Consider the following 23,638-nt stretch of genomic DNA (forward strand, 5'->3'; position numbering starts at 1 on the left):
TCCCCCCACAGGATCTGCAATAAAGAAGGACTCAGAGGAACTGTGTTTGGTCAACCCCTTGGTCAACAGAAGCCAATCCATCGACGAGTCACAGAACGCCACCTTGACTTCACAAGCCAGCCCCACGAAAAAGGGAAAAACTGCCCTGTAACCGCTGTTCGGTACCAACAAGAAGCCAAGACCGCTGCGTCTTAGTCAACAGCCCAGCTCGCCCAGGTACAAGGCCCGATATTCAAAAAGTCCGACTGCCCGCTCTCCGCTGCCAACAATATACTGGACGGGAAGGGGAAGAAAGGAAACAGAATAATACACTTTACGACCCAACTCCCACATCGCAAACCGAAACGCTTTCTTTGCGCCGGCGCCAACCAAACCAAAGCCGACAAATACCAGGGTGCCTGTCTATCGCTGGCCCCGTCTACCCCGCGATCCCCTCTACCGCCGTGCTGGTCATCGCCCTCAGCTCAGGCCCTCTTTTCACCCATCTTCTTACCGGTCTGGAACCCTCCCCATATTTCGAACGCAAACAAGCGGTGGACGCTTCAGATAGGATCCTTGGGTACATACTCCTACAGACATCTCCCGTCAGTGATTCTCCTCTCTAGCGCAACATTATCATCATACCCTCAAGACATTCGACACCATCACACCCAACTCTCAAGCACCGACCCTTAGACGACTTGTTTAGGCACGACACTAACATCGACAAAGATTCCGCTTCCGAACCCGATAACGCCACCTGGATGTCTATCTCGAGCGCTACATAGACCCGACCACCGACGATTCTTCCATCATGGAAGCCCCGATGTCGACACAGGAGCAACAGCTCTGCCAGGCCTTGCTGGCGATGCCTGGCAAGTACCGATACCGCTATAGCGAAGAGGCATCGCGCGAACTTCTTCTCACCCTTTTCTGGTCCATGGCCGGTGGAAAAGATGAATACATGAAGCTCTTCTTTCCCGAAGGGGACCCACGAAACACCTCCCTCAAGCTCAGGGATGTGCAAGGTGCGGTTGAGGGCGCCGAATACACCGAAGCTGCCCGTGGCAAGGCCTGTGGTCACATTTTCAAACAAGGAGAGGCGTCATATGCGTGCAAGACTTGTAGCGCAGATGATACCTGCTGCCTGTGCAGCAAATGCTTTGAAGCCACCGATCATACAGGCCATATGGTCCGCATCAGCATCTCTCCCGGAAACAGCGGGTGTTGCGACTGCGGAGATTTGGAAGCGTGGAAGCGGCCCATGTTTTGCACAATACATTCCATGTGGGAGGGCGACCGCAACAAGGGCAAAGGGAAGGTGACAAGTCTCCCGGAGGATCTGGTCAGGAATATCAGGATGACCATCGGCCGCGTCTTCGACTACATGTGCGACGTCATCTCTTGTGCCCCCGAGCAGCTTCGCCAAACCAAAACCGTTGAGTCTATTCAGGAGGATGAGAGGCTTTCGAGGTTATCGTCGACCTACTGTGGTGGAGAAACCGACTCGCCGGGGGAGTATGCCGTTCTGCTGTGGAATGATGAGAAGCACACAGTGGTCGACGTGCGTGACCAAGTGGCTCGGGCTTGCAACACTACGCTTGCCAACGGCTTGAAAGCTGCTTACGAGACCGATGCCATTGGTAGGAGCATCCTGATGTACGACGAGAGTGTGAAAAACCTGCTCGACGTAGCTGAGATACTGGAGAGGATAAGGGTTACCGTCACCATTCGCTCTTCAAGGGATACCTTCAGAGAGCAAATGTGCGGCACGATAATTGAGTGGCTTAGAGATATCTCTGGCTGTCAAGTTGGCCATGATCATCAGATCTTGAGAAACATCGTGTGCGAGGAAATGCTTAAGCCTTGGAGGAAAGGCAGCCCTGCGGCTCATGCCATTGTCGGCAAGGATGGCATTGACGATGAAGATCGCATTGACCAAGAAGAGAACGTGCCGAGTGGTTTCTACGAACAGCAGGGCAGGCTTTTGCTTCAGGCACGCCAAGCTGCCCGTAGAATGGCAGAGGCTCGTGAGGCTGGTGATGACGAAGGGGACGAAGATGATGAAGACGGGGATGAGATCATTGTCTCTGGTGGAGAGATGGATGAGGACGAGGACGATGACGAAGATGTCATGATGCTTGACGAACAAGGCGACGCAGCCGGGGATGATGTTGCTATGACCGACTGGCGAGAAGTTCGGGTGGTGCAGGTAGTCCCCGCCACTGCTGCTGGCCATCCTCCTCCGCCACCTCCCCCTCCGGCACCGGCTACTGCTACGGCTCATCGGCGAACCATTCGGGAACGTGAGCATACTCCTGATGATTCCGATACCGCCGAACCGCTCATCGCGCCGAATATCTACACCAAGGCCCACCTCGACATCCCCAAAACCCCAGGCAGTCCCAAAGCCAAGACATCGCCTCCAAATCCTGGACGTTACTGGTTGCAGACTCCTGCCGGTTACGTAGAAGAGAAGGACATTCCGGTTGCCGAAGACCTCTTCGAACGTGTCCGTCTAGACTGGCTGATTTTATTCGATCTGCGGATGTGGAAGAAGGTTCGCTGTGATCTTCGGTCATTATACATTTCAACTGTCGTCACTATCCCCGAGTTCAAACGCGTACTTGGCTTGAGGTTTGCTGGCCTCTACACCACCCTGGCTCAGTTGTATCTCATTGGAGATCGTGAGCCAGATCACTCTATCATTAACATCTCCTTGCAGATGTTGACAACCCCTTCCATCACCGCCGAAATCGTTGAGCGGGGAAATTTCCTTACCAGTCTGATGGCCATTCTTTACACATTCCTGACTACTCGTCAAGTGGGGCACCCTTGGGACGTGGCAAGCAACGCCGTTCTGTCATTCGATTCAGGTTCGGTCACGAACCGGCGCATGTATCATTTCTTCTTAGATCTCAAGTATCTCTTTGGGTCTCCGCACGTTCAGGAACGCCTTCGGACAGAGGAGCGGTACATGATGCAGTTCCTCGATCTCGTCAAGCTTCATCAAGGCATTTGCCCGAATGTCAGGGCTGTCGGCGAACACGTCGAATATGAGACAGATAGCTGGATCAGCGCATCTCTTGTCACACGCGAGATCAACAGACTCTGCAGACAGTTCGCTCAATCCTTCCGGAACGTCAAGGAACATGGTTTGCAGTATGTCAATAATGCAATCAGACTGGCTGCAAAGGTTACTATCATCAACTCCCTTGGTGCTGAGCGTCACCGGTTCAACCAGTCGGAAATCAAGGAAGAGGTTTCGTTCAGAAACCTTATGGATTTCGAGTTTGAGCCACCAGGGCGAAGCTTCAAGGTCGTCCACTTTGTGGTGGAAGAACAGCCTATCAGTTTCCATCACGCGCTTCATTACACTTTGTCGTGGCTTATCGAGTGTGGCAAGTCGATGAGCATTGACGACCTGCGCAAGCTCCTTACTTTCGAAACCACAGACTTGCTGGCAAAGCCCCAGCCGATGGGTCGAAAGTCCATGCCCCGCGGTAACTTCACTCCGGAAGATTATCTCCTTGCCGCCTTTGATTTCCCCCTTAGGGTATGTACTTGGCTTGCGCAGATGAAGGCGGGCATGTGGGTCAGGAATGGTTTGAGCTTGCGTCACCAAGGAGGAACTTACCGCGGCGTGAGCCAAAGAGATGTATCCCACAACAGGGACGTATTTCTGTTGCAGACCGCTCTTGTTGTCTGTGACCCAAGCCGTGTTCTTGCCTCGATTGTCGACCGCTATGGCATGGAGAAGTGGATCAAAGGGTTCTTTGAACAAAAATCCAAGGCACAAGATGACAATCAACATCTGGATGTTGTGGAAGACATGCTTCATCTGCTCGTCGTCCTCGTCAGCGACCGTACATCCCTTACGCAAAATGAGGATGAAGCAAGCCCCTCCAACGCGGCCACGCGTCTCAAAGCCAGCCCCCTCATCGCGGCCATGCGTCGTGACCTCACGCACGTCCTCTGCTTCAAACCGTTGTCGTTCTCAGAGATCTGCAACAAACTGCCGGATAAGTTCCACGAGCACGAGGATTTCCACAAGCTGTTGGATGAGATGACCATTTACAAGGCACCTGAGGGGTTGACAGACGTTGGCACCTTTGAGCTCAAGCCGGAGTTCATTGAGGATGTAGATCCTTACATCGCGCACTATAACAAGAATCAACGCGAAGAGTCAGAAATGGCATGGCGCAAGTGCATGGCTAAGAAGACCGGCCACTCGATCGAGGATGTCGTGTATGAGCCCAACCTTCGTCCAATCACTTCTGGAGTCTTTGCTGGGCTGTCTGATTTCACTAGGACCGGCATGTTCGCCCAGATTATCTATTACTCCCTGCTCTATACTCTCACATCCTCCAAGTTCACGCCCCAGGTCCCCACGACTCGGGTCGAGACCTTCCTCCAGGTCGTCCTGCATCTGATCTTGATCGCCATCAAGGAAGATAAAACAAGTGAGCAGGATATTCAGCGACCGTCATTTGTCTATCGTTCTCTCGGTCACCAGGCACGCAGCAACTTCATGCCAGAGAACCCGACGGCAAAGACTATCGTTGCACTCTTGAATTTACTTAGTGCAGAGGATGCTTTCAAGACGGTTCATCCGAAGATCAACCTGATTCTGAAAAAGATGCGGAAACAGCGACCCCAGGACTTCGAGTGTGCTTACCATAACCTTGGTCTCTCAGTAGACCACATCGACGCTGGCATGCCTGACAGCCAGAACACTGATGAGGAGCGTGAGAAGAAGAAGAAGGCTGCACTCGCCCGTCAAGCTCGTGTTATGGCACAGTTTCAGGCCCAGCAAAAGAGTTTCATGGAGAAGCAAGGAGAAATCGACTGGGGTGATGTGGACGATATCGATGAGGACGAGGACATGCCAGCTGCCGAGGAACATAAGAACTTTTGGAAGTATCCATCAGGGACATGCATCTTATGCCAGGAAGATACAGATGATCGCCGTCTCTACGGATCCTTCGCCTTCTTCACCGAGAGTAACATTTATCGGCAGACTGATCTCCAGGATCCGGATTTTGTGAGGGAAGCGTTCAAGACCCCCGAAAACTTGGACAGGTCTGCCGAGAGTATCCGGCCCTTTGGAGTTGCCCATGAGAACCGCCAGGTTGTCCAAAAGGTTAACCAGGAGGGAGACATATTCGAAGACGAGCGCTCCGTCATCGGAAAAGGCTTCCCGTCGCACCTGTCTCGTTCCGGCCCTGTCTCGACCGGGTGCAGCCATATCATGCATTACGGTTGCTTCGAAGCATACTTTGATGCGACTGTACGCCGTCATAACCAGCAGATCGCAAGACACCCTCCCGAGGACACGAATAGACTGGAGTTTGTGTGCCCCTTGTGCAAAGCTCTGGGCAATGCGTTTCTCCCCATCGTCTGGAAAGGACAGGAAGAATCTTACCCTGGTCCATTGTCGCCAACCGAGTTGTTCAACCCGTGGCTGGACAAACAGCTGCATTCTGCATATTACGTCCTGGGAGCGGCAAGGCCTGCAGACGAAACCCAGCATTCCTTTGCATCATACACGGCGAAGACAATGGTCCACAATCTTGCCGAAGATTCGTCTCAGCTGTTTGGTGATGCGTGGGTAGACCTGGGGGCTCGGTCAAGGTCAAGTGGGACGCCATTCAGCGACTCCTTTTCGATTATCTCAGCTACTGAGAATAGTAGCCGAGGGGCGACTCCCGCCGAGGGGAACAACATGATGAGAGAGCTGGTCTCTGCATACCGCCGTCTTCGTGACACCTTGCGGAAAAACGGCATCATCTCGCATCATGACCTTCCGGAGACTGTGCGAGATGACGAGCTGGCCTGCAGTGATGCTTTGGCTCGGTCGGTCGGCTTTTCTATTGCAGCAATTGAGATTCAGCAGCGCGGGGTGGAAGCGGACTATGGAATGACCTTACTCGAGAAGATTCCTGAACAAGTCCTCACGCACCTGCGCATCCTGACTGAGACCGTAACCACTTTCATTACTGTCGGTGGGCTTAGAGAGGCTGGCGATAACAGGATCGACACTGAGTTCCGGCGAGACAGCGAACGTCAACATTGCCAGTTGTTCATTGCGCAGTATAAGGGAGCCGAAACCGACAACGCCAGACAACCTTTTCAGGAGTATCCACCGCTTCTTAGCCAAGATCCTTTCGTGTTCTTGTGCGAATGTGTCTTTGGCGTTATCCCTGCACAGAAGTTTGAGATCGCCCACATCGTGAGGCTTTGCTACCTTGCCGAGATCATCAAAGTGGTTTACCACATGGGTCGCAACATGCCTGCCACCATGTGGCTGTCGAAGATCTTCAGCGACCGCAAAGACGAAATGTCGCCTGAACTGGCTAACTTCGCTTCCTTCTGCGAGACAGTCGTACGAATGGACCTGGGCTTCTCCGAGAGCTACAGGGTCCAAGGCTCTGATGGGGAAAACAAGGCGTTTGACCAACCTGGATTGGACAGCTGGGAGGGTTGGTACCGGTTCATCAGGAACTACGCACTCACTTTCCTTCGCAAGTGCGCCATCCTGCTTTACGCAAGGTACAACGTCGACTTCAACAGCCGCGTCTCGCCCAATCCCGAACAGAAGGAGCTCGAGCGCCTTACGGAGACACTGAAACTCCCCTCGTTTGACGCAATGCTGGCTTCTCTCACGCCGAACTCCGGAATCTCCCAGCTCGTATCTGGCTGGATAGAGCATCAGACGTCCTGGGATGCAGAACATCCAACCCTTGCCGCTGACAACAAGACCTTGTTGCCGCCTTCTGCAGTGCTGAGCCACCCCGGCATATTCGAGCTTGTCGGACTTCCCAAGAACTATGCTACGCTCATAGAAGAGTGTACGCGGAGGAAGTGTCCAACCAAGGGCAAAGACATTTCCGATCCCATGCTCTGTCTCTTCTGCGGGGATTTGTTTTGTGGCCAGAGCATCTGCTGCGCGGTGGAGGATAGGGAAGTCAGGGGCAAGACCATGCGGATTGGCGGATGCCAGCAACACATGAGAAAGTAGGTTCTACCGTCCATCATCTTTCACTCCCCTTTACTGTGCCTATGCTAACGGCTTGCTTCTTTCATCAGATGCCAAAAGAATGTAGGACTCTTCCTCAATATTCGTCGCTGCTGCATCTTCTACCTCCATCGCCTGTCAGGGTCCTTCAGCAACGCACCCTACATCGACAAGTACGGCGAGGTGGATCTGGGCCTCCGTCATGGACGGCTGCTCTACCTCCACCAGAAGCGGTATGACTCCATGTTGCGCAACCTGTGGCTCAGCCATGGTGTCCAGAGCTTTATTAGCCGTAAACTGGAGGGGGACATCAACAATGGCGGGTGGGAGACACTGTAAGAAGTCGAAGTTGAAATTGATATGGGATATCTGGGGAAGGAGAAACGGGCAGTTGTTGTGGGTACAGGGCGGTGTTTTGGCATCACTGTTGGCGTTATCGTTATCCTTTATGACAAACATGAGGGTGGATTGAGGCATGCTTACTTTGGCTCTTTTGTATTTTTATGGACAGCAAAAAAACTAGGAGGTAGTGCCTCCAACGACCTATTTTTTATTTTCACCCTGCTATCTTGGCTAGTCATTATCATCATGCATCGTTTCACGAAAAACATAACACGGAACAGCAGGCGAGCAGCGTTAAGTTGGAGAGTTTGAACCCGGTCAGTAAGATTGAATGATAGGCACGAGAACTCAGCTCAGCATTCTTCATTCAACTTAGATATAGCCCATATATCATGTCAATGCTGTCTCTATATCTTCCTTCCCTATATGTGTGGGAGATAATGGTATATACAACTTCTATATTCCTTATGCAATAACCAATAACCAAAACATGCAAACTGTAAAGGGGTATTATAGACTTCATGAAACGCAACACATCCCTGCCTTCCCTCTCAAGATCCCCTTTAGTTTGAATCCGAGATCCCGAAACATTAGATATAACCAACCCTGTTCCGTTTTTCCGTTTCCCCTTTTATATGCAAAACCTCGTAGCCAAACGCTTGCTCCATGCATCATCATTATTTTTAAAACAGAAACATCCAGTTCATGAATCAAGGCTTAGAACCAGGAGACTGGTCCTCCTTCCTTGGATCAACCAACTCATAAGGAGGCAGGCTAACTCCCAGCGGCTTCGACCCCGTCCCCGGAGATCCACCAGACGTGCTACCGCCCTCAAAGTTCTCTTGACTCTGCGACATGGGCGTCGGCGTAGCAACAGGCTCAACGCCCTTAATCGAAGACGCAGTACCAGTGAACTCCACCCTAGCCTCCACGTTGGCAATCGCGCTCTGCAGCGCGCTCGTCAAGTCGACGTGGAACAGCGGCCTGTTGATACCGTGCACGGCCACGGTGCGGCCGCCACCATTGCCGATAGAACCGAACCGCGAGTGAGTCGCAGCATCACCGGGTACCCTTTCTGAACCGGAGGCAGTGGCCTTGAGCGTGCCTACGGCTTCGGTATCATCGGTGGCAGAACCAGATTCGATGTCCATCGAGTTACCGCCTCCTCGTTGTTGCTGTTGCTGAGCAACACGACCGCGAGCGGACAGGGTAGGGCCGAATTCCTTCTCGTTGACTTCCTGCTCGGCAGTGGCGGCAGCGCTCTGCTCGCCGCCGATCTCGGCCACACTGAAGATGGACTTCCACCTCCTGATCTGGCCGTCGGGCATGTTGGCAGAGGGGTAGCCGAAGCCGGCAGAGACGAGGGCGCGCTTGGTCCAGCGGTTGCTGATGCAGGCGACGTGCCAGTCGACGACATCGGGCGAGGCGTACCGGTCGAGCTGGTTGCGCACATCGATGAGCTGTTGGACCGACGTGATATCTATGTTGTTTACCGAGGAAAAGTCGAGGATGATGGCCTTGAGCGTGGGGAGGTGCATGTTGACCCCGATTTCGTTCGAGTCGATGCCCGCGCGCGCGGCCACCTTGAGCTTGCGCCTGGACGGGCCGGGGTCGTTCCAGGGCCGGTCGCCGAGCCGGTCAAATTGCGCGAGCGTGGTGCGGCGCGTGTTCTTGTGGATGTACCGCACCATGTATTCGAGCGTGTGGCTGGCGTTGGGGTAGTTGAAGCCTTCGGAGAAGCGGTAGATGAAGATGCCCGGGTAGGGGTTGTCGAGTTCGATTTCCGGGTTGGAGCCGTCCGCGTGCGTGATGGGGAGGAAGATGTTGCGATAGGGGGCGTCTTGCGAGGAGCCGCCGACGAAGGTGCCGTAGCCTTCGTCCACGGGCTTCCGGGGATCATCGCCGATGACGTGGTCGCCGAGGACAGAGTGGACCTTGACACGGCCGAGGAAGCGGCCCTGAGCCTTGAGAATGCGGAAGAGGAGGACGGCGAATGACAGGCAGACTGTGCAGTAGATACCGTTCTCGATGGTGGAGAAGACGGTGACGAAAACGCCGACGAAGAAGATGATGACTTCGAGAGGCGAGACGAGCCAGAACTGGTAGATGGTGTTGGGAGGGGTGATCAGATCACCGACAGCATGGATAATGACGGCTGCGAGTGAGGCGTTCGGGATGTAGTAGAAGACGGCAGGCAAGGCGTAAATAGCCAGCAATACCACGATAGCAGTGATGACACCGGCGAAGGGAGTGCGCACGCCAGCCTTAGACTTGACGGCGGTACGGCTGAACGAGCCTGTAGCAGCATAGCCACCAAGGAAGGGGCCCAGCATGTTAGTAACACCAATAGCCACCATCTCCTGCGAGGGATCAATGCTGTAGTTGTTGATGCGGCCGAATGACTTGGCGATGGCGATGTGCTCGATCAACAAAACAATGACGGTGGCGGGAAGGGTGCCAGCAAGCTTGCTTGCGAGTTCCTTGTCAAGGACGGGAACAGCTGCGTTCTTGAAACCTCTGGGAACGTCGAAGAGAATCTTGAACTTGGAAGTTCCTCTAGGGAGGTCCTTGTTCGCCAACCAACTGATCATGGTGTACAACAGAATCACAAAGACTGTTCTCAGCGTTGAAAGGAAGAAGGCCACTCGCTGGTGTTGCGGCCAACGTCTGGCAACATAGTTGCAAAGCGACCGGATGCCGTAAAGCATGAAAAGTGCTGTCAAGCCCATGGCAGCATCCAGCTTGGTACGAGGCAAGCCTTGCAAGGTGTGGATGAAGACCAAGTACGCCGGATCTCTGGTAGAAAAGCCCTTGATACCCATCAAGGTAGGGATCTGTCCGACGGCAATGTTGAGTGCCGAACCGGTCATGAAGGCCGAAAGGGCAGTGAGCGAGATGATATCGACGATCCAGCCGCACCGGATCAAGCCAATAAATAACACAATGGCGCCGGAGAGGATAGAAAGGGCAGACGCGATAACATGGCCCGGAACACCAGGAAGCTCCTCCATGACGTTAGCAACCACACCGCCTGTCAGCGAGGAAAGGACGGCAACTGGGCCAATTGTGATATCTTTTGAAGTGGCAAAGAACCAGTAGATCAAGACGCCCATGAAGGAAGAGTAGAGACCAAACTGCGGCTCAAGGTTGGCAAGCTGGGCATATGCCATGCCTTGTGGAATAACAATGGCACCGATAGTGATACCTGGGAGAGATGTAAGCGATACTGGACTTGGACAGCACATGGACGAAAGTGTGTATGAGCTTACCGGCTACAAGATCGCCCACGAGCCATTGTAGGTTATAGTGACCAATCCAGGACGTGAAGGGAAAGAGGGAAATAGCGTAGTCACCCAACTGCTTTCCAGAAGGGACAAGTTCCCTCAAGAACTCGGATGTATGGGGTGGCTCTTCCACGAAGGAACTGGTTGTATGGTTGGATATGATGGACTCGCCCCGAGTAACCTCATCGTACGGGTCTTTATCTTGAAGCTTGATACCAAGTGCTTTGGCTGTGAAGCGCCCGGCCTTCCCCCAGGCCGTAGACATGTTGACGGCTTGATCCTTCAGTTATGAAAATGGGAGTAGTTGTTGACAAGAGGAATATGATGTATGACACTGTAGGTTACTTTGAGATATGGTCCGTGCCGGTTCCGGCTGTATCAAGGAGATCCTAGCTTGCGGTTTGCATGGACCAAGGTGGGAGGCTGCTCTGATCCGGGGAAATATGCAATGAGGAAAATAACGTGGACTATGTATGTAGTACCGATGTAAGGGCCTGTAATCGCGTTCCAAACTCGTTGAGAGAGGAAGTGGAACTAGTGTAAGGTCGAAATCGAAGTCGAAGACGAGCCGGTCGAAGTCTAGGTCGATGTTGAAGATCGCTTTATATCGTGTGCCTAAAGGCTGGATGTGGCAACAAAGAGCCAGATGGGATGATGGAAACCGCCGCCGTTAAACCTGAGATGGTTCAGGTAAGGAAAAGCAGAAGCAGGGACATGGAAAAGTATAAAAGGGCAAGCAAAGCTGTACTAGGGAAAAGCCGACACAGGCGGCATTGCGGCGCCGCTCGAAGGAACCAGGGTGTGGGGGGCCGGGGTGAGGATGTGAGGAAGTGCACGGAATCTGTTTACTGACGTCCACTGATGCAGAAGAGGCAGAAAGTACAGAGAAGCGGAGTTCAGGAGGCGTGGTAGAGCGCAGAAAGGTGGGCACTCCCATGATGACGTGATCGGCCTTTGCCCTTTCAACTCTAGTATCGAAAAGCTTATACACACTTTGCTCGCGGTTCCGCTGCCGATTTCCACTCCAGCCACTGTACGAGTGGTTGTAACTGATGCCAACCTCAGGAGAGACCGGCTCTCCATCTGCCATGTCTCCGCGGTCGGTATTCGGGGGCAGGGGACGCCGGTAGTTGAGAGGTTAGGCTGGCTGAAGAGGGTCATCTCAACTCTGACCGCGCTGGGTTCGCCGGGAGGACTGCTGCTTGTGGGAGCTCCCGCTCTCCCGTACATGGGACGGTCTCCTTGGAGTTTCATGTAAGCGGTCATCGATATCTCCCTCTCACGGAGACAGCAGTCTCTCATCACACCAGTGCCTGCTTTAGCGCAACAAACAGTAGACGATCATGCTTGGTTATGGAAACCTCTTCCCACTACCGTGGGATGGGAGCTTGATATGCAACTGGGCGTACGCACGTGTATAATTATGTAGCCCCGGTCACCGGATGCCATTGCTACACGGCGGGATGATGCAAAGAAGGACGGGAAAAGACACTTGCACTGCACCCCACGGAAGCCATCAGCAACAACCATGCAGGATATGACCTCCCCCCAAGTGGGAAAATGGTTTAAAACATGGGGATGTGCGGTCGTGGAGGTGTGATGGATCATGGGAGTTTGTCAGAGCTGGGGGTTCTGGAGGGTAGACGAGGGCAAGGGTGTGGTGTGAAGGAGGGGGCGGCTGCAAGAGGCGAAGACGCAACTTTGACCATCGATGGTGCAATTGCAGCCTCAAAGCTTGTCGATCGAGTGTAAGCTTCCCGTTGGACGTCTCGGTGCCAGTGACAAGTGCCTAGCCCCCGATCGTCCACATGCAACGCTACCCTGCACTTGCTTACAAAAGCATCCGAGAGGTGTTTTTCCAGATGTGTCGCAACCAGCAGTGTACACTATTGACACTCATTGGAAACACCATCTCACAACCTTTGAGTGTCAAGTTCGACATTCTCTGGTAAAGCCAGCTGGCCTGGAGTTCTTCACAGCCCAGGCCTCTGGAGGGGTAATAAGAAGTGCGATTCTGTTGCCACTCGGCTGGTTCCGACCTCGGGGGGGGATATGGGGGCCACAACGGCCGTCCAGCCCTCACCACCTAGCTTCACCACAAAACCCCACTGCGCTGGAAGATGGCTCATACAAACCTAACGTGCAGAGGAAGATCAGGGGATGAGATCCATCATGTGAGAGAAACATGAAGGCGTCCTTCTAGAGAAAAGGTCAAGGTGAAGGGTTAGTCCTGACTCGTGTTGTGCGGCGATATGAACGGCCAGACCTCCCTCACAACCAGCCTCCGTGGCCGGACTTCGGCTCTCCACGAGGGCACCGTACTTGGCAGCACCGCACAGTGAGCTGTATTGGGCCAAAAATCAAAGGGAGCCGAGGGTTTTCAGTCAGAAATTCCGGACAGAATTAATCCGCGGCCTCACTCACATCCGCTGCCTCTCGAGATGACGTTATCGGATCAAGAACGGACCGCTGTGAGCTGACCAATAGCATGTAAGCAACCATCCGGTTCAGGAAGTCGTGCTCAAATGTGTGCGATAAGCCGATAAGGTGACTCGTCAACGCTGCACATGAAAATGCCTGGAAAAAATATACAGCCCAGGGTTAGGGGTATAGCCATAACGGTGACAACCTTTTTGATTGCACTGTTCAAGCTGCGGAGCTGACAAAACGGGACTCTAAAAGAGTGGTAACAAAATGACAAAAGGTAAAAGATCACAACAAGTGATGGCTCCAATTGTCAACACGCAGTGAGGGAACGCAAAGCAGCTGAAGTGCCCGCATTCCCGAGACGAATACATACACACTGAATCCCCCGCCAGTCAACATAATAGGAATCCATACCATCAACCAGGAACGACAGTACTGCGTTTCAGCAGCATACATTAGACAGATGATAGATAAATGTATCTATTAATAAACACCAATCCGCGGATCGTACCCCACTCGGTCTTGGTCTGCTATGGACTACACTATTGCAGACATGAAGGTCATCCATGTCCAAGCTTTCCATGCCGACTATCAACAGACATTGTAGGTCTGACTCCCGTCTTCCAGAGAAAGTCATATAGCTAGGTGGGAGAGATCTCGCAGCCCCAGACTTCACTCAACGTCCCAATTTCAAGGTAATGGGTTGGTGACACCAAACCGGCGAACCACCCCGCAGTTCAGCTGGGAACTTTCCGTCGGGTTGGGTACCTTGCGGCACAGGACATGCTTCGTGCGTACGTCCTGACCTCGTACCTGTAGCTGCTTCTTCCTGCCCGTTTCAGGTCGCCAATGAGGAGGTGCGCTTCCCACATCAACTTGTCAACTCTGCGAACTGCAACACCCAACCACATCCCAACCTCACTGACACACCCGACAATAATCTTGGAACACACCTTGGCTACTTACCTAGGAAAGACGCGCAACCTGGCATGGCGACAACAAACAACGTCCGCCCTTCCTCTTCACATTTTCCACGCTGCGCCGGACAGCAAGCTTGAGCACCCATACGTAATCGTCTCGCTTTACCATCTGCAACTTGACACCATGAACCTAACGGCAAAGAACACCAGCTCGGGCAGCGCTAGAGATCCAGGCACAGACGCGATGCCGTTGTTGTCGACGGCGCCCGGCGCTCCAATGACAGGGCCTCCACAACCCGCTCCCTCGGCGACGACGACGGGTGTGCTCCAACTCCACCCGCTTCCACACCTTCCACCCCCATCCCCTGCTGCTGGCAATGGTACCGCGACTTTGTCAGTTGGTGGTACCCTCAACGGCCAAAGGTCGCTCAGGAGATTGCAATCGGCTCACAGCCTCGGCGCAAAGGCCTCGCCTCAGCCGTCCCTAATTTCCCAGCAGAGGTTGCAGTTGCAACAGCAGCAGCAGCAACAACACCAGCAACCGTCGCAGCACCAACCGCTTTCCCAACCGCGTCTTCAACCGCAGCAACACCTCCAACACCAGCATCGCCTACTCCCAGGCCCTCCTTCGCCTCCTACTAGACATGCAAGTCTCAACTATCGATCGACACCACAAAGAGGTCGCGCCAACAGTGACGCCCCGCCAGTTCCGATTCCATTAGGCCAGCAATACAACACCATGGCAGCCGCAAATAGGCGCGCCGGCCGCGGCACTAACTCGTCCACCGCGAGCGCCATGTCCCTCGAAAAGTTGTTGCGGGAGGGCCCTCCAAACGGTGATGTCGAGGCCGCGCTCGAAAGCACACGACTCAAGATCCTCGATCAAGGTGTCAAGTCCGACAGCGATGGCATGGTAAGAGACACAGATCCACTTCATCAATGCGCTCTGCTTTGCGCTCGCGATCGCGCTAACCAGCAATCCCAAACAGTCCTCCCTTCGCATTTACGTATGGCTGATCTTACTCAACGCCCCAATTATCGAGACCGACACCTACCTTGCGCTCATCCATCGCGGCGCATCTCCTGCCTACTCGAAAATCCGTAATGATACTTTCCGCACCCTCACGACCGATCCTCTCTTTCGGCGCCGTGTTAGCGAGGCCAGCTTAATCCGATTGCTTAATGCCGTGGCCTGGAGATTACATGATGCCCGCGGGGAACGAACCAGAGACCATAGCATTGCCAGTCTTTCGCGACGCTCAGCACCATCAGAATCAGGGAGTCGCCCGGGAACAAGTGGCCACGACAGTATCACTGGGTCGCCCGCATCGAAAAGTCGAGCCCGTGCTCTGACCTTGACGACTGAAGGCTCCGAGGCCAGTGGTGTCGCCTCCGAACCGGGCACATACGTACAAGGGATGAACGTGCTGGCCGCGCCGTTCTTGTATGCTGCGCGTAGCGAGGCCGAAGCATTCGTCGCCTTCCACCAGCTTCTCACACAAGAGTTACCGGGCTACATTCGCGGCGCGATGGACGGAGTACACAAAGGGCTGGCGCTGGTCGACAAGGTGCTGTCGATCGTGGATCCAAAACTCAGTCTTTACCTGATGTCCAAGAACCTCTCTGCCGAGATCTATGCATTCCCCTCCGTTCTGACGCTGTGTGCCTGTACGCCGCCTCTGCCCGAGGTTCTACGTCTGTGGGACTTTCTCTTTGCATACGGTCCGCATCTTAACATTTTGTGCATCGTTGCGCAGCTTATCATGATACGCACCAAGATCATGGAATCGCCCAGGTATGAATATCCTTGTCCCTGATCGACACCACGTTTCTCGAATGAAGTCTCAATTGCTAACTCATCGGCTTTTAACCAGTCCTAACAAACTCCTCCGATCTTTCCCTGCCCTTCAGGCCGATTTGATCAAGCGGACCACTTTGACTGTGATACGCATGATACCCGACGATGTCTACGCCGAAATCGTTGCTCATGCCAAGTGATGCGAATTCCTGAATTCGATGTGCTTGCAGCTTATTTTGAAAGCAAAGAAATCCGGAGAGCGAAAACGGAGGAGCCTCCTGAAAGGCACCAAGCGTGGTAGACCTGCACTCCAAGCTGGCTTGCCCATATATAACAGGTCGTGCCATCATACTCTGACGACTATGGCCTGCCTGGAGAACAGTGGGAAAAGCGGCTGTGTCCGTCCCGCACTCGAATATTGTGCCTTGAACTTGCGGGTTGCAGCGTGCTAACACAGGCAGTAAATGCCGCGCCGAGGATAGTTAGGCGCACCCGGGGTTGGCTCGTGAATGCAATCGGCTTGCGGATGAAGAGGAATGGGATTGGAATCCGAAGGGCAAATTTCACCCGCGGAAATACAGCAAGGATATGGATTGGGCGCTTCCTCTTCGAGTCGCGAACACCTCGACGCTGATGTTGTTCATACCATTCGAAGTCGTTCCATGCGTGGGTACCCGCGTATCTTTCTCTCAGAGTTGTGATCTAGAAAGAGATCTTTAGACTACATGGTTTGCAGAGGGGAGGTTGATACATCGGCTAGCTAGAAGTATCCAACCCAGAACGGGCTCTTACTTGCTTCGAGGGGATGCTATAGCCTTGATATGGCCTTGAGAGGTAATTAACAAGGCGACGGGTTCTTCATACCGAGGGTCCCAGGGAGAAAGGGACTGGGGGGCAACGGGACAGGAAATAAGGGAGATAACGACTTCTTCTTCAGACCCTACTAGTATATAAAGGTTCAATGCAAAAGTTGGCTATGTGACTTTAGCTAGAGAGTTGGTATAGTGTAATAAACCAAAACTACATATCTGCAATGGCATATACTAAGCATTGTCTGGACCTTGGTTCTTTCATCTCACCTTGACCTATCGTTGCATATAAGAAGCCGTACCCATACCGTCCGATATGGACCAGCTTCCACATGGTTCTTCATATTGAGTAATCCACTACCTTCGTCTGACATATTTTAAACATTTTATTGGAGCGTCAGCGCGTATTTTTCTACGTGCTACAACATCACACTCCTTCCGTTTCATACGCTTTGATATGTACACCTTGATTCATATACTATGTAAGCCCGTTAAATAAAATAATAATGTACCGCTGCGCCCCCAATGCTGTTATTATGCACGAATTTGATCCCTATTATTCCGTTTCCCTTCGACTTCATTACTTTACTCTTTTACGTACATGCTTTCGACGCTTAGTACAGAGTTACCCTACACACGACTAGACTTCCTTCATTTACTAATGCTTCGCCTCCTAGCCAATAAAGTCACACCATCCTAACTCAGAAATGAGGCGGTGGCGACGGTAGCGTATCGAGAACCCTGGTCTCTACGCCGGACGGGATGCTTCAAGTACATGCGTGACGGGCAGTCCAGCACTGACCGTGGGGCGTTCGTGGCGTGATGACAGCTAGGCTAGGGGACCTTGGTCACTATTTCGATGAGTGATCAGGTGACCGAAGGGGAAGCCTCGTATCGGGACAGTCGTGCTGGTGTGGACGCTGGCGAATGGGTCTATTGCCTGGCCCTCTTCTCGATCGCTGGCTCTATATGTTTCTGAGCTTGACGTTGGTTGTATAGCGATAGAATTCAGTGGCGTAGCAATAGGTAGCTGAAAATCTCCCCGGTCTCATTCCAAAACGGAAAAGAACTGAACTCCAAAATCGCCCCAAACGGGGCCACCAATCTCTAGCCTAATACATAGGGCAAGAGTCCTGGGCGCGCCTGAAGGCAGTCGAGAAGAAATCCTGCATGGCGTTGTAGTGGAACAGGATGCCGCCGAGGACAGCAATGTGCCAGAGGTTGTGGCTGCCGCCGACGTAATCGAACATGCCGGGGCACCACCTCTCAGGGACCTTGCTGGCGTAGACGAGAGCGCCGAGGAAGTAGACAAAGACCGATTCGAGTATGGGCGAGTAGTGCTCCCACACCGACAGGCCGCCGCGGGTGAGCCAAATCTGGAAGATGGGCAGGAAACCGCTGGCAGAAAGACCGGCATAGAAAGCCACTCTCACCCAGGCCATATCCTGCCCGTTAAAGCGAGGGTGCCACGGGAGGATGACACCGCCGACGCCAAGGATAGCTGTGGCAATCATGTAGACCCACCGGCTAACGGGCTCGCAGTAGAAGGCCGTGTATTCGGTGGTGATGATGGAAGCAGCGATGAGAAGCGAGATGCCGGTGTAGTCGACGCAGGCGAACATGGAGATCAGGTTGACATCGGCGACGGAGTTCATGGTATGCCAGATGACACTGCAGGCCAGGCATTGGCAGGCCGCGAAGAAGAAGATGGCGGCGATGGCGATATCGGTCTTGGTGCTCTGCGAGAAGTTGATGCTGGTGGGGTAGAAGTAAAAAGCAACGGCCAGGACGAGGATGAGACCCAGGGCGTGGGACCAGATGTTGATCAGCTCGTTGGAGAATGTGAAAGCGGACCTGATGCAAGCCAGCTTGTTCTCGGAAAACCGATAGCCCTTTTGGATGTGAGGATTGATCCTCCACGGGATTGGTAGTTCCTCGTAGCTGATCAAGCCCTTCTCTCTCGCCTGGGTAATGGCGCGCTGGATATGATCTTCGAGACTCTCAGCAGCACGCATGGCCCTCCCAATACCCTCCTCCATGACTCTCTTGCCCTCGCCCATTAGGCTCTCGGCAGCGTTGGCCAATCCCTTTTCACGAAGCTTGTTGGCCTGGACCTCCAAGTCTTCCAGCATGCCGTCAAGCAGATCGATGCCGACCTTGGCCTTTTCGTTTAGCGACCCGGCGGCGGCCATGGCCTCGTGATAGCTCGTCTCCAGAGTCTCGACGAGAACATGGAGACGTCTGCGACCGGCACCCATCACTTCCTCTGACACTTGGGAGCATCTTGTTTGTACGGCCTGCAGCGTAGACAGGGCCGCCTCAATGGAAGAGTCGAGAGTCAGCTCTCCATAGTTCTCCCAGTACTCCAACCGGTTCTCTAGCTCGGCGAGGAAGGCATCCATCTTGAGAAGCAGGGCTTCTTCGCCATCCGCAATACTGTTGACAAACGACTTCCGCCGGGCATTGAGCTGGGATTTCCGGCGATTCCGGAGGGCTGGCCTTTCGGGGGCATTGGCCGCTCCAGAGGCCCGGGCCTCGGGGTTGTCGTCGTGGGCGGCGAAGGAAAAAGGGGAAGCACACTCCATGGTTGTGCGGTTGTTCGGTCGGTAACTCGAGGTTTGGCAAGAGGCGAGTGCCGTGCGTGGTCTGGTCGTTACCCGAGAAGCAGTGTGATCCAGGCCTGTAATCCGAACAATGATGGCGTCAACCGGTGAGCCCGCCTTTCATGTGGTGTACAGCAAGAAGGATGTCAAGACACGGTATCGGAAGTGGAAGCGGGAGTGGTGACACAGGGACGGCGAGGTTTAAAGTCTGCCACAGAGGTGGGAGGATGTCGGGATGGGAGGGGCTCTGGGTTCCGACGGAAGCTTGGCCGTACCGATTGACCACTGGTTTCGCGCGTTTCAGGGGATTTCGATTCGTTCGGAGGAAACAAAACAACGGATTCCAGAGGGTAAAAATTTGCGTGGGTCCGCACTGCAGTTGCTCCAACCTGGTCGGTAAATCGGTTTGACTTGCAAATATCTCGACGCCGGATGCTTGTTTGTAAATACTGGCCGTAACAAGTAACAGCGCAACTTCAAAAAGATTATATAGACGAGGTAGAAAAAAGTTCGAGAACAATGGAAAACTTATGAAAGGAGACCAGGGTGAAGATCAAGATGGGAAAGCGGTAAGAAACCACAGACACAGGAGATACCGAATGGAAAGGGTGAAGGGAGACAGCCCAGACTCCCAAAAGTTCCAAAGAGAAGTGGAAGACTTCCACTTTTATTCTCTCACCCTATTAGTCGCCCGCATTGCGCGCCGAGCGTGCCCAGCCGCCGGCCACTTTTCTTTGCTGGGCGTTGCTGTTTCGATGGGCTAATGGGCCACAACCGCTCCCACCTTCCGCTTCTTTTTCTTTGCAGCTAGAGTCCCTCCTGCCGGCACAGGGCAAAACGGGGCATGACGGGTGGGAGGCAAAGAAACCGGGCATTTTGGTAAGCTGCTATTCACAGTTGCATTGTGCCGCTATCATTGCGGTCCGTTTGGCGGTCATCAGGAACCATTCTTTTCCTGAAAGGGGAACGCCTAGAATCGCCTAAACCGCACATGGTTCTAGCGCAAGCAGGGACGAAAAACCTGGAAAGGGGTTCTTCGTCCCTCCCCTGACCAATGACGTCGCGGAATTGCGGCCCTACCGCGCTCACACCCCCACTTCTCTGGAGCCCCAAACTGCGCTGTTTCGAGCCTGTGACGCTGATCCACCGAGGTAACGAACGAAGTGTCCGCCAAGCCTGTCTTTGTGCATGCCTGCCCTGGGCGAAAATCCCCCAGATCAATACGGCTTCATCCAGAAACCACAAGCGACACACCTTCCCCGCGAAATCAGAAGGATTGACAGCGGCTGATCGATCACACTGCGACCTCATAACCTCCGCCCGTTAAACCACTCTGGGAAATTGCATTCACCCCTCTCTCGTATATTGTCGTCATTCGGACCTGGGCTATTCAAAATCGACCTTGGCTTACATACCTCCACGGCAGGTGGCCCTGTTAAGTCCTGTTCTTTATCGAGATTCGTGTCATTCACAGCTTTGGCAACTTTGGCCTTGCCGTCACAACCGACCGACACCAACCACCACATCGACGATTACCATGGCTGCCGACGGACCCATCACCGATCCCTTGCTCGTTACGGTTCTTGACACGTCGAGAGCCGCGCGCGAGCAAGCCGTGGTTCTCATTGATCGCATCCAAGAAGCTCTTGATGCTGCAGGAAGCGGGCCTCTGCCTTTGGAAGCCCAGGCGGAAATCTCAAAGCAACAGAAACTGCTGAACACCAACATCGCCCAGCTACGCGGTCTACACCGGTCCGCCCATTTCAAGGCACGTGAGACCAAGGGCCAGACAGCAGAGGCGCGTCACGAGGTCGACGTGCTCCATCTTCAACTTCAAAACCTCTACTACGAACAAAGACATCTGGAAGGAGAAATTGCAGCCTGCGAGTCCTTCGAGTTGGTGCCCTCTCACTGTTGTTGGTTGTCTTTCTGCAGAGTTATATGCTAACAAAGGTTTCTTTTAGGCATACCTACCAAAAGCTTCCACTGATCCCTGTCGAGGAATTCCTGGCTCTGCATCCCGAGCACGCTGATGACGATGAGAATGACCTCATGGTGGCGCGTATTAATCATGAGAGAACCGAGAGAGAGGCCCTTGAGCAGCAGAGGGTCGAGTTGCAGAAGCGCAAACAGAAACTGATTGCCGACAACAAAAAGCGACGCGACGATCTGGCTAATCTGGACAAGGATTTGGAGAAATTCATCGATGTGAGTTGCTCGAATTCGGTCCCTTTTGTGGAATCATGATGTGAACGCCTGACTAACCCAAGACTAGGCCGCAAAACCCATCCAAAAGCTGTTCGAGAAGGTTGTATGAGGCGGCAATCCTTCATGCATCTACCTCACAGTTGTGTACCGCCAAGCGTGAAAACAACTACGGGCAACATAGACTTGTGGCTCATTCACTCGACGTGTTCTAATGAGTCATATGATGTGCGTGCCACGCCGAGGTTTACATCGGCGCTGATGCCTCCAAGCAGCTAAAGACCACCATAAAGCGCCTATACTACTACGGCTATCCGGTATTGCACGACCTGCGAGCTCTGATGCTCAAGATATGAACCACATAACCTCAGGGCCACCGGTCTTGCTATGCGTTGCTCATTGCCAACCGGCTATGAAGTGGACACATTAGCTAAGGGTTTGGGAACGGGCACGCCTTTGGTCCTAAATTAAGGACGAACTTATCCATAAGATGGAGCTTGCCCGCTTAGTAGGCTGTTCTCTTGTTGTCAAAGATGCATGTCGGCTGGAAAGCTACGTCGATGCCGGAACCGTACCGACACAAAATAATGAAGCTCAATATCAGTCAACTCTGGTCGGCATGGGGAAAATGCAGTTGGGCCAAGGCAGGCATCACGCACGTGCCTTGTTAGCCTTGTGAAGTTGGGAGGATATAACAGGAAGCATGCTCACTCTTATAAGCATGCCTGTTCGAGTGTCGTCAAAATTCCAACAGCCAGGAAATGGCTCGGTACAGTGGAATACAACATCTTTGGGTGATGTCTGCACCGTGGTGGGCTGTGTTTTAGCCTGGTACGCGGAATCAGGAGGACGCGATCAGAGGCCGACTGAAACTCTTCATATGAACCTCACGGATTACAACATGACGCTTGACCCCTATGGGAGATTTGTTCTCGAACTCCCAAGTTTTATCCCCTTCAATCTTCCAGGGGTCTTCACTCTATCAGTACCTGCATATGGTTTGACAACCATTTTACGCGGTGTGACATGGTTACTGCAAGCTCGCGATTTCTCCGTGATACATGTGGAGTGGAGATTACTACTCCTTGGGACATGTGTAAGAGTAATCCTACCCGCACCCCATTAAAACCTAGAGGCACCCCATAGATTTCAGATAAAGTATATTATGGCCACAACCGCAAACTAAAAGGGAAAAGGAATTATATATCCCAACTACGAAGACATTAACCTAACGTGGCCGAGGGTAAGTTTTATTCATGTTTTATTGTAGCTGGCCGGGCTCACCTAATTGCATTTACAGCGACAATCTTTGCAATTTACCCCGTAGATCGCTATTGAACACCTCCGGGATTAAAGCAAAAGTTCGAATAGAAGGATATTGGCCAAATAACTTACCCAAACTTGATTTGTTAAAGAATTGGATTGAGTAAGGTAAAGAAAATCGAAGTGTCTGAAATCCATGGGGTGCCTCTAGGTCTTGATGGGGTGCGGGTAGGATTTCTCATGTGTAATGACAATCATTATGTATCAAGCACCGGGCTTTCAGAGAAATTCTCAGGCCCGCAGGACTGACCTGGAATATTCTGCGCTTCTTTATGACAAGGCGTCCAGTTCAAGGCAACAACGACTTACGAACAGCGCACCTTCCTCATTGAAAGTCGATGGATGTGATGGGCCTCCGTTGGTAATCTTGACTGTTGTCTTTGACACAGACCAACCTTCAAGCGCCAAGTCTCGAAGGGCCTGTCATCAAAGGGCAGCGGCCCACGTGCGTCCAAAAGCCACTATCGCCAAGCAGGAACAAGCGTACAGATGGGGCCTGCCTGATCCTGTGGTTACAGTATTGCGCACCTGTGATTGATTCCGACTATAATCGGGATCGGAGTTGGGGTTCGGGAGATGTCAAAGTCCCGACGAGTATGATGATGGAGTCTATATCGTGAGAAACGACGGTGGTATCGGTCTACCACAACTGACGGCGAGAGGCATATCCGGTGCATATCAGGGCCACGATGCATTCTTCTCATCATCTACCCTGTGTTCTCTTTCTCTAATTAATTCCCCATCTGATCACGAACAGCAAAGCCATAATGAAATCCAGGATTAAGAAGCACTAGCAAAGAAACCCTGAAATGAAGACCGTTCGGCCAAGTCCCTTGTGTAAGGGATGCCCAGCCCGCAAAGAAACAACCTGCGAGGGAATGTCTTAGAGGTTACGCCTTTTCCGAAGCCCTACATACAATCGATTAGCAG

The 23,638-nt window shown here is 53.0% G+C and overlaps 5 protein-coding genes across 5 annotated transcripts; 3 read left to right on the forward strand and 2 right to left on the reverse strand.

Annotated features, from left to right (window-relative positions):
• Positions 1 to 171: 171 nt before the first annotated feature.
• On the forward strand, positions 172 to 7,497 carry SMAC4_02955 (uncharacterized protein). Its single transcript, XM_003348413.2, has 3 exons — positions 172 to 584; positions 712 to 6,996; positions 7,069 to 7,497. Exons 2-3 carry the CDS (start codon positions 794 to 796, stop codon positions 7,334 to 7,336), a joined length of 6,471 nt encoding a protein of 2,156 aa, XP_003348461.2. The 5' UTR covers positions 172 to 584; positions 712 to 793; the 3' UTR covers positions 7,337 to 7,497.
• Positions 7,498 to 8,049: 552 nt separating this feature from the next.
• Positions 8,050 to 10,888, reverse strand: SMAC4_02956 (uncharacterized protein; the record flags this gene model as incomplete). The annotated part of the gene is made up of 2 exons (XM_003348414.1): positions 8,050 to 10,544; positions 10,609 to 10,888. 2 exons carry the CDS (start codon positions 10,886 to 10,888, stop codon positions 8,050 to 8,052), a joined length of 2,775 nt encoding a protein of 924 aa, XP_003348462.1.
• A 2,717-nt stretch (positions 10,889 to 13,605) lies between these two features.
• Positions 13,606 to 16,907, forward strand: SMAC4_02957 (uncharacterized protein). Its single transcript, XM_003348415.2, has 3 exons — positions 13,606 to 14,883; positions 14,960 to 15,765; positions 15,845 to 16,907. Exons 1-3 carry the CDS (start codon positions 13,900 to 13,902, stop codon positions 15,966 to 15,968), a joined length of 1,914 nt encoding a protein of 637 aa, XP_003348463.2. The 5' UTR covers positions 13,606 to 13,899; the 3' UTR covers positions 15,969 to 16,907.
• Positions 16,908 to 17,096: 189 nt separating this feature from the next.
• Positions 17,097 to 19,803, reverse strand: SMAC4_02958 (uncharacterized protein). The gene has a single exon (XM_003348416.2). The coding sequence runs from the start codon at positions 19,160 to 19,162 to the stop codon at positions 17,690 to 17,692; it is 1,473 nt and encodes a 490-aa protein (XP_003348464.1). The 5' UTR covers positions 19,163 to 19,803; the 3' UTR covers positions 17,097 to 17,689.
• Positions 19,804 to 20,425: 622 nt separating this feature from the next.
• Positions 20,426 to 22,692, forward strand: SMAC4_02959 (uncharacterized protein). The gene is made up of 3 exons (XM_003348417.2): positions 20,426 to 21,076; positions 21,145 to 21,388; positions 21,456 to 22,692. The coding sequence occupies exons 1-3, from the start codon at positions 20,718 to 20,720 to the stop codon at positions 21,495 to 21,497; spliced, it is 645 nt and encodes a 214-aa protein (XP_003348465.1). The 5' UTR covers positions 20,426 to 20,717; the 3' UTR covers positions 21,498 to 22,692.
• The last annotated feature ends 946 nt before the right edge of the window (positions 22,693 to 23,638 follow it).

The sequence above is a fragment of the Sordaria macrospora genome, chromosome 1, assembly GCF_033870435.1.
Source record: "Sordaria macrospora chromosome 1, complete sequence".
Taxonomy (NCBI): Eukaryota; Fungi; Ascomycota; class Sordariomycetes; order Sordariales; family Sordariaceae; genus Sordaria; species Sordaria macrospora.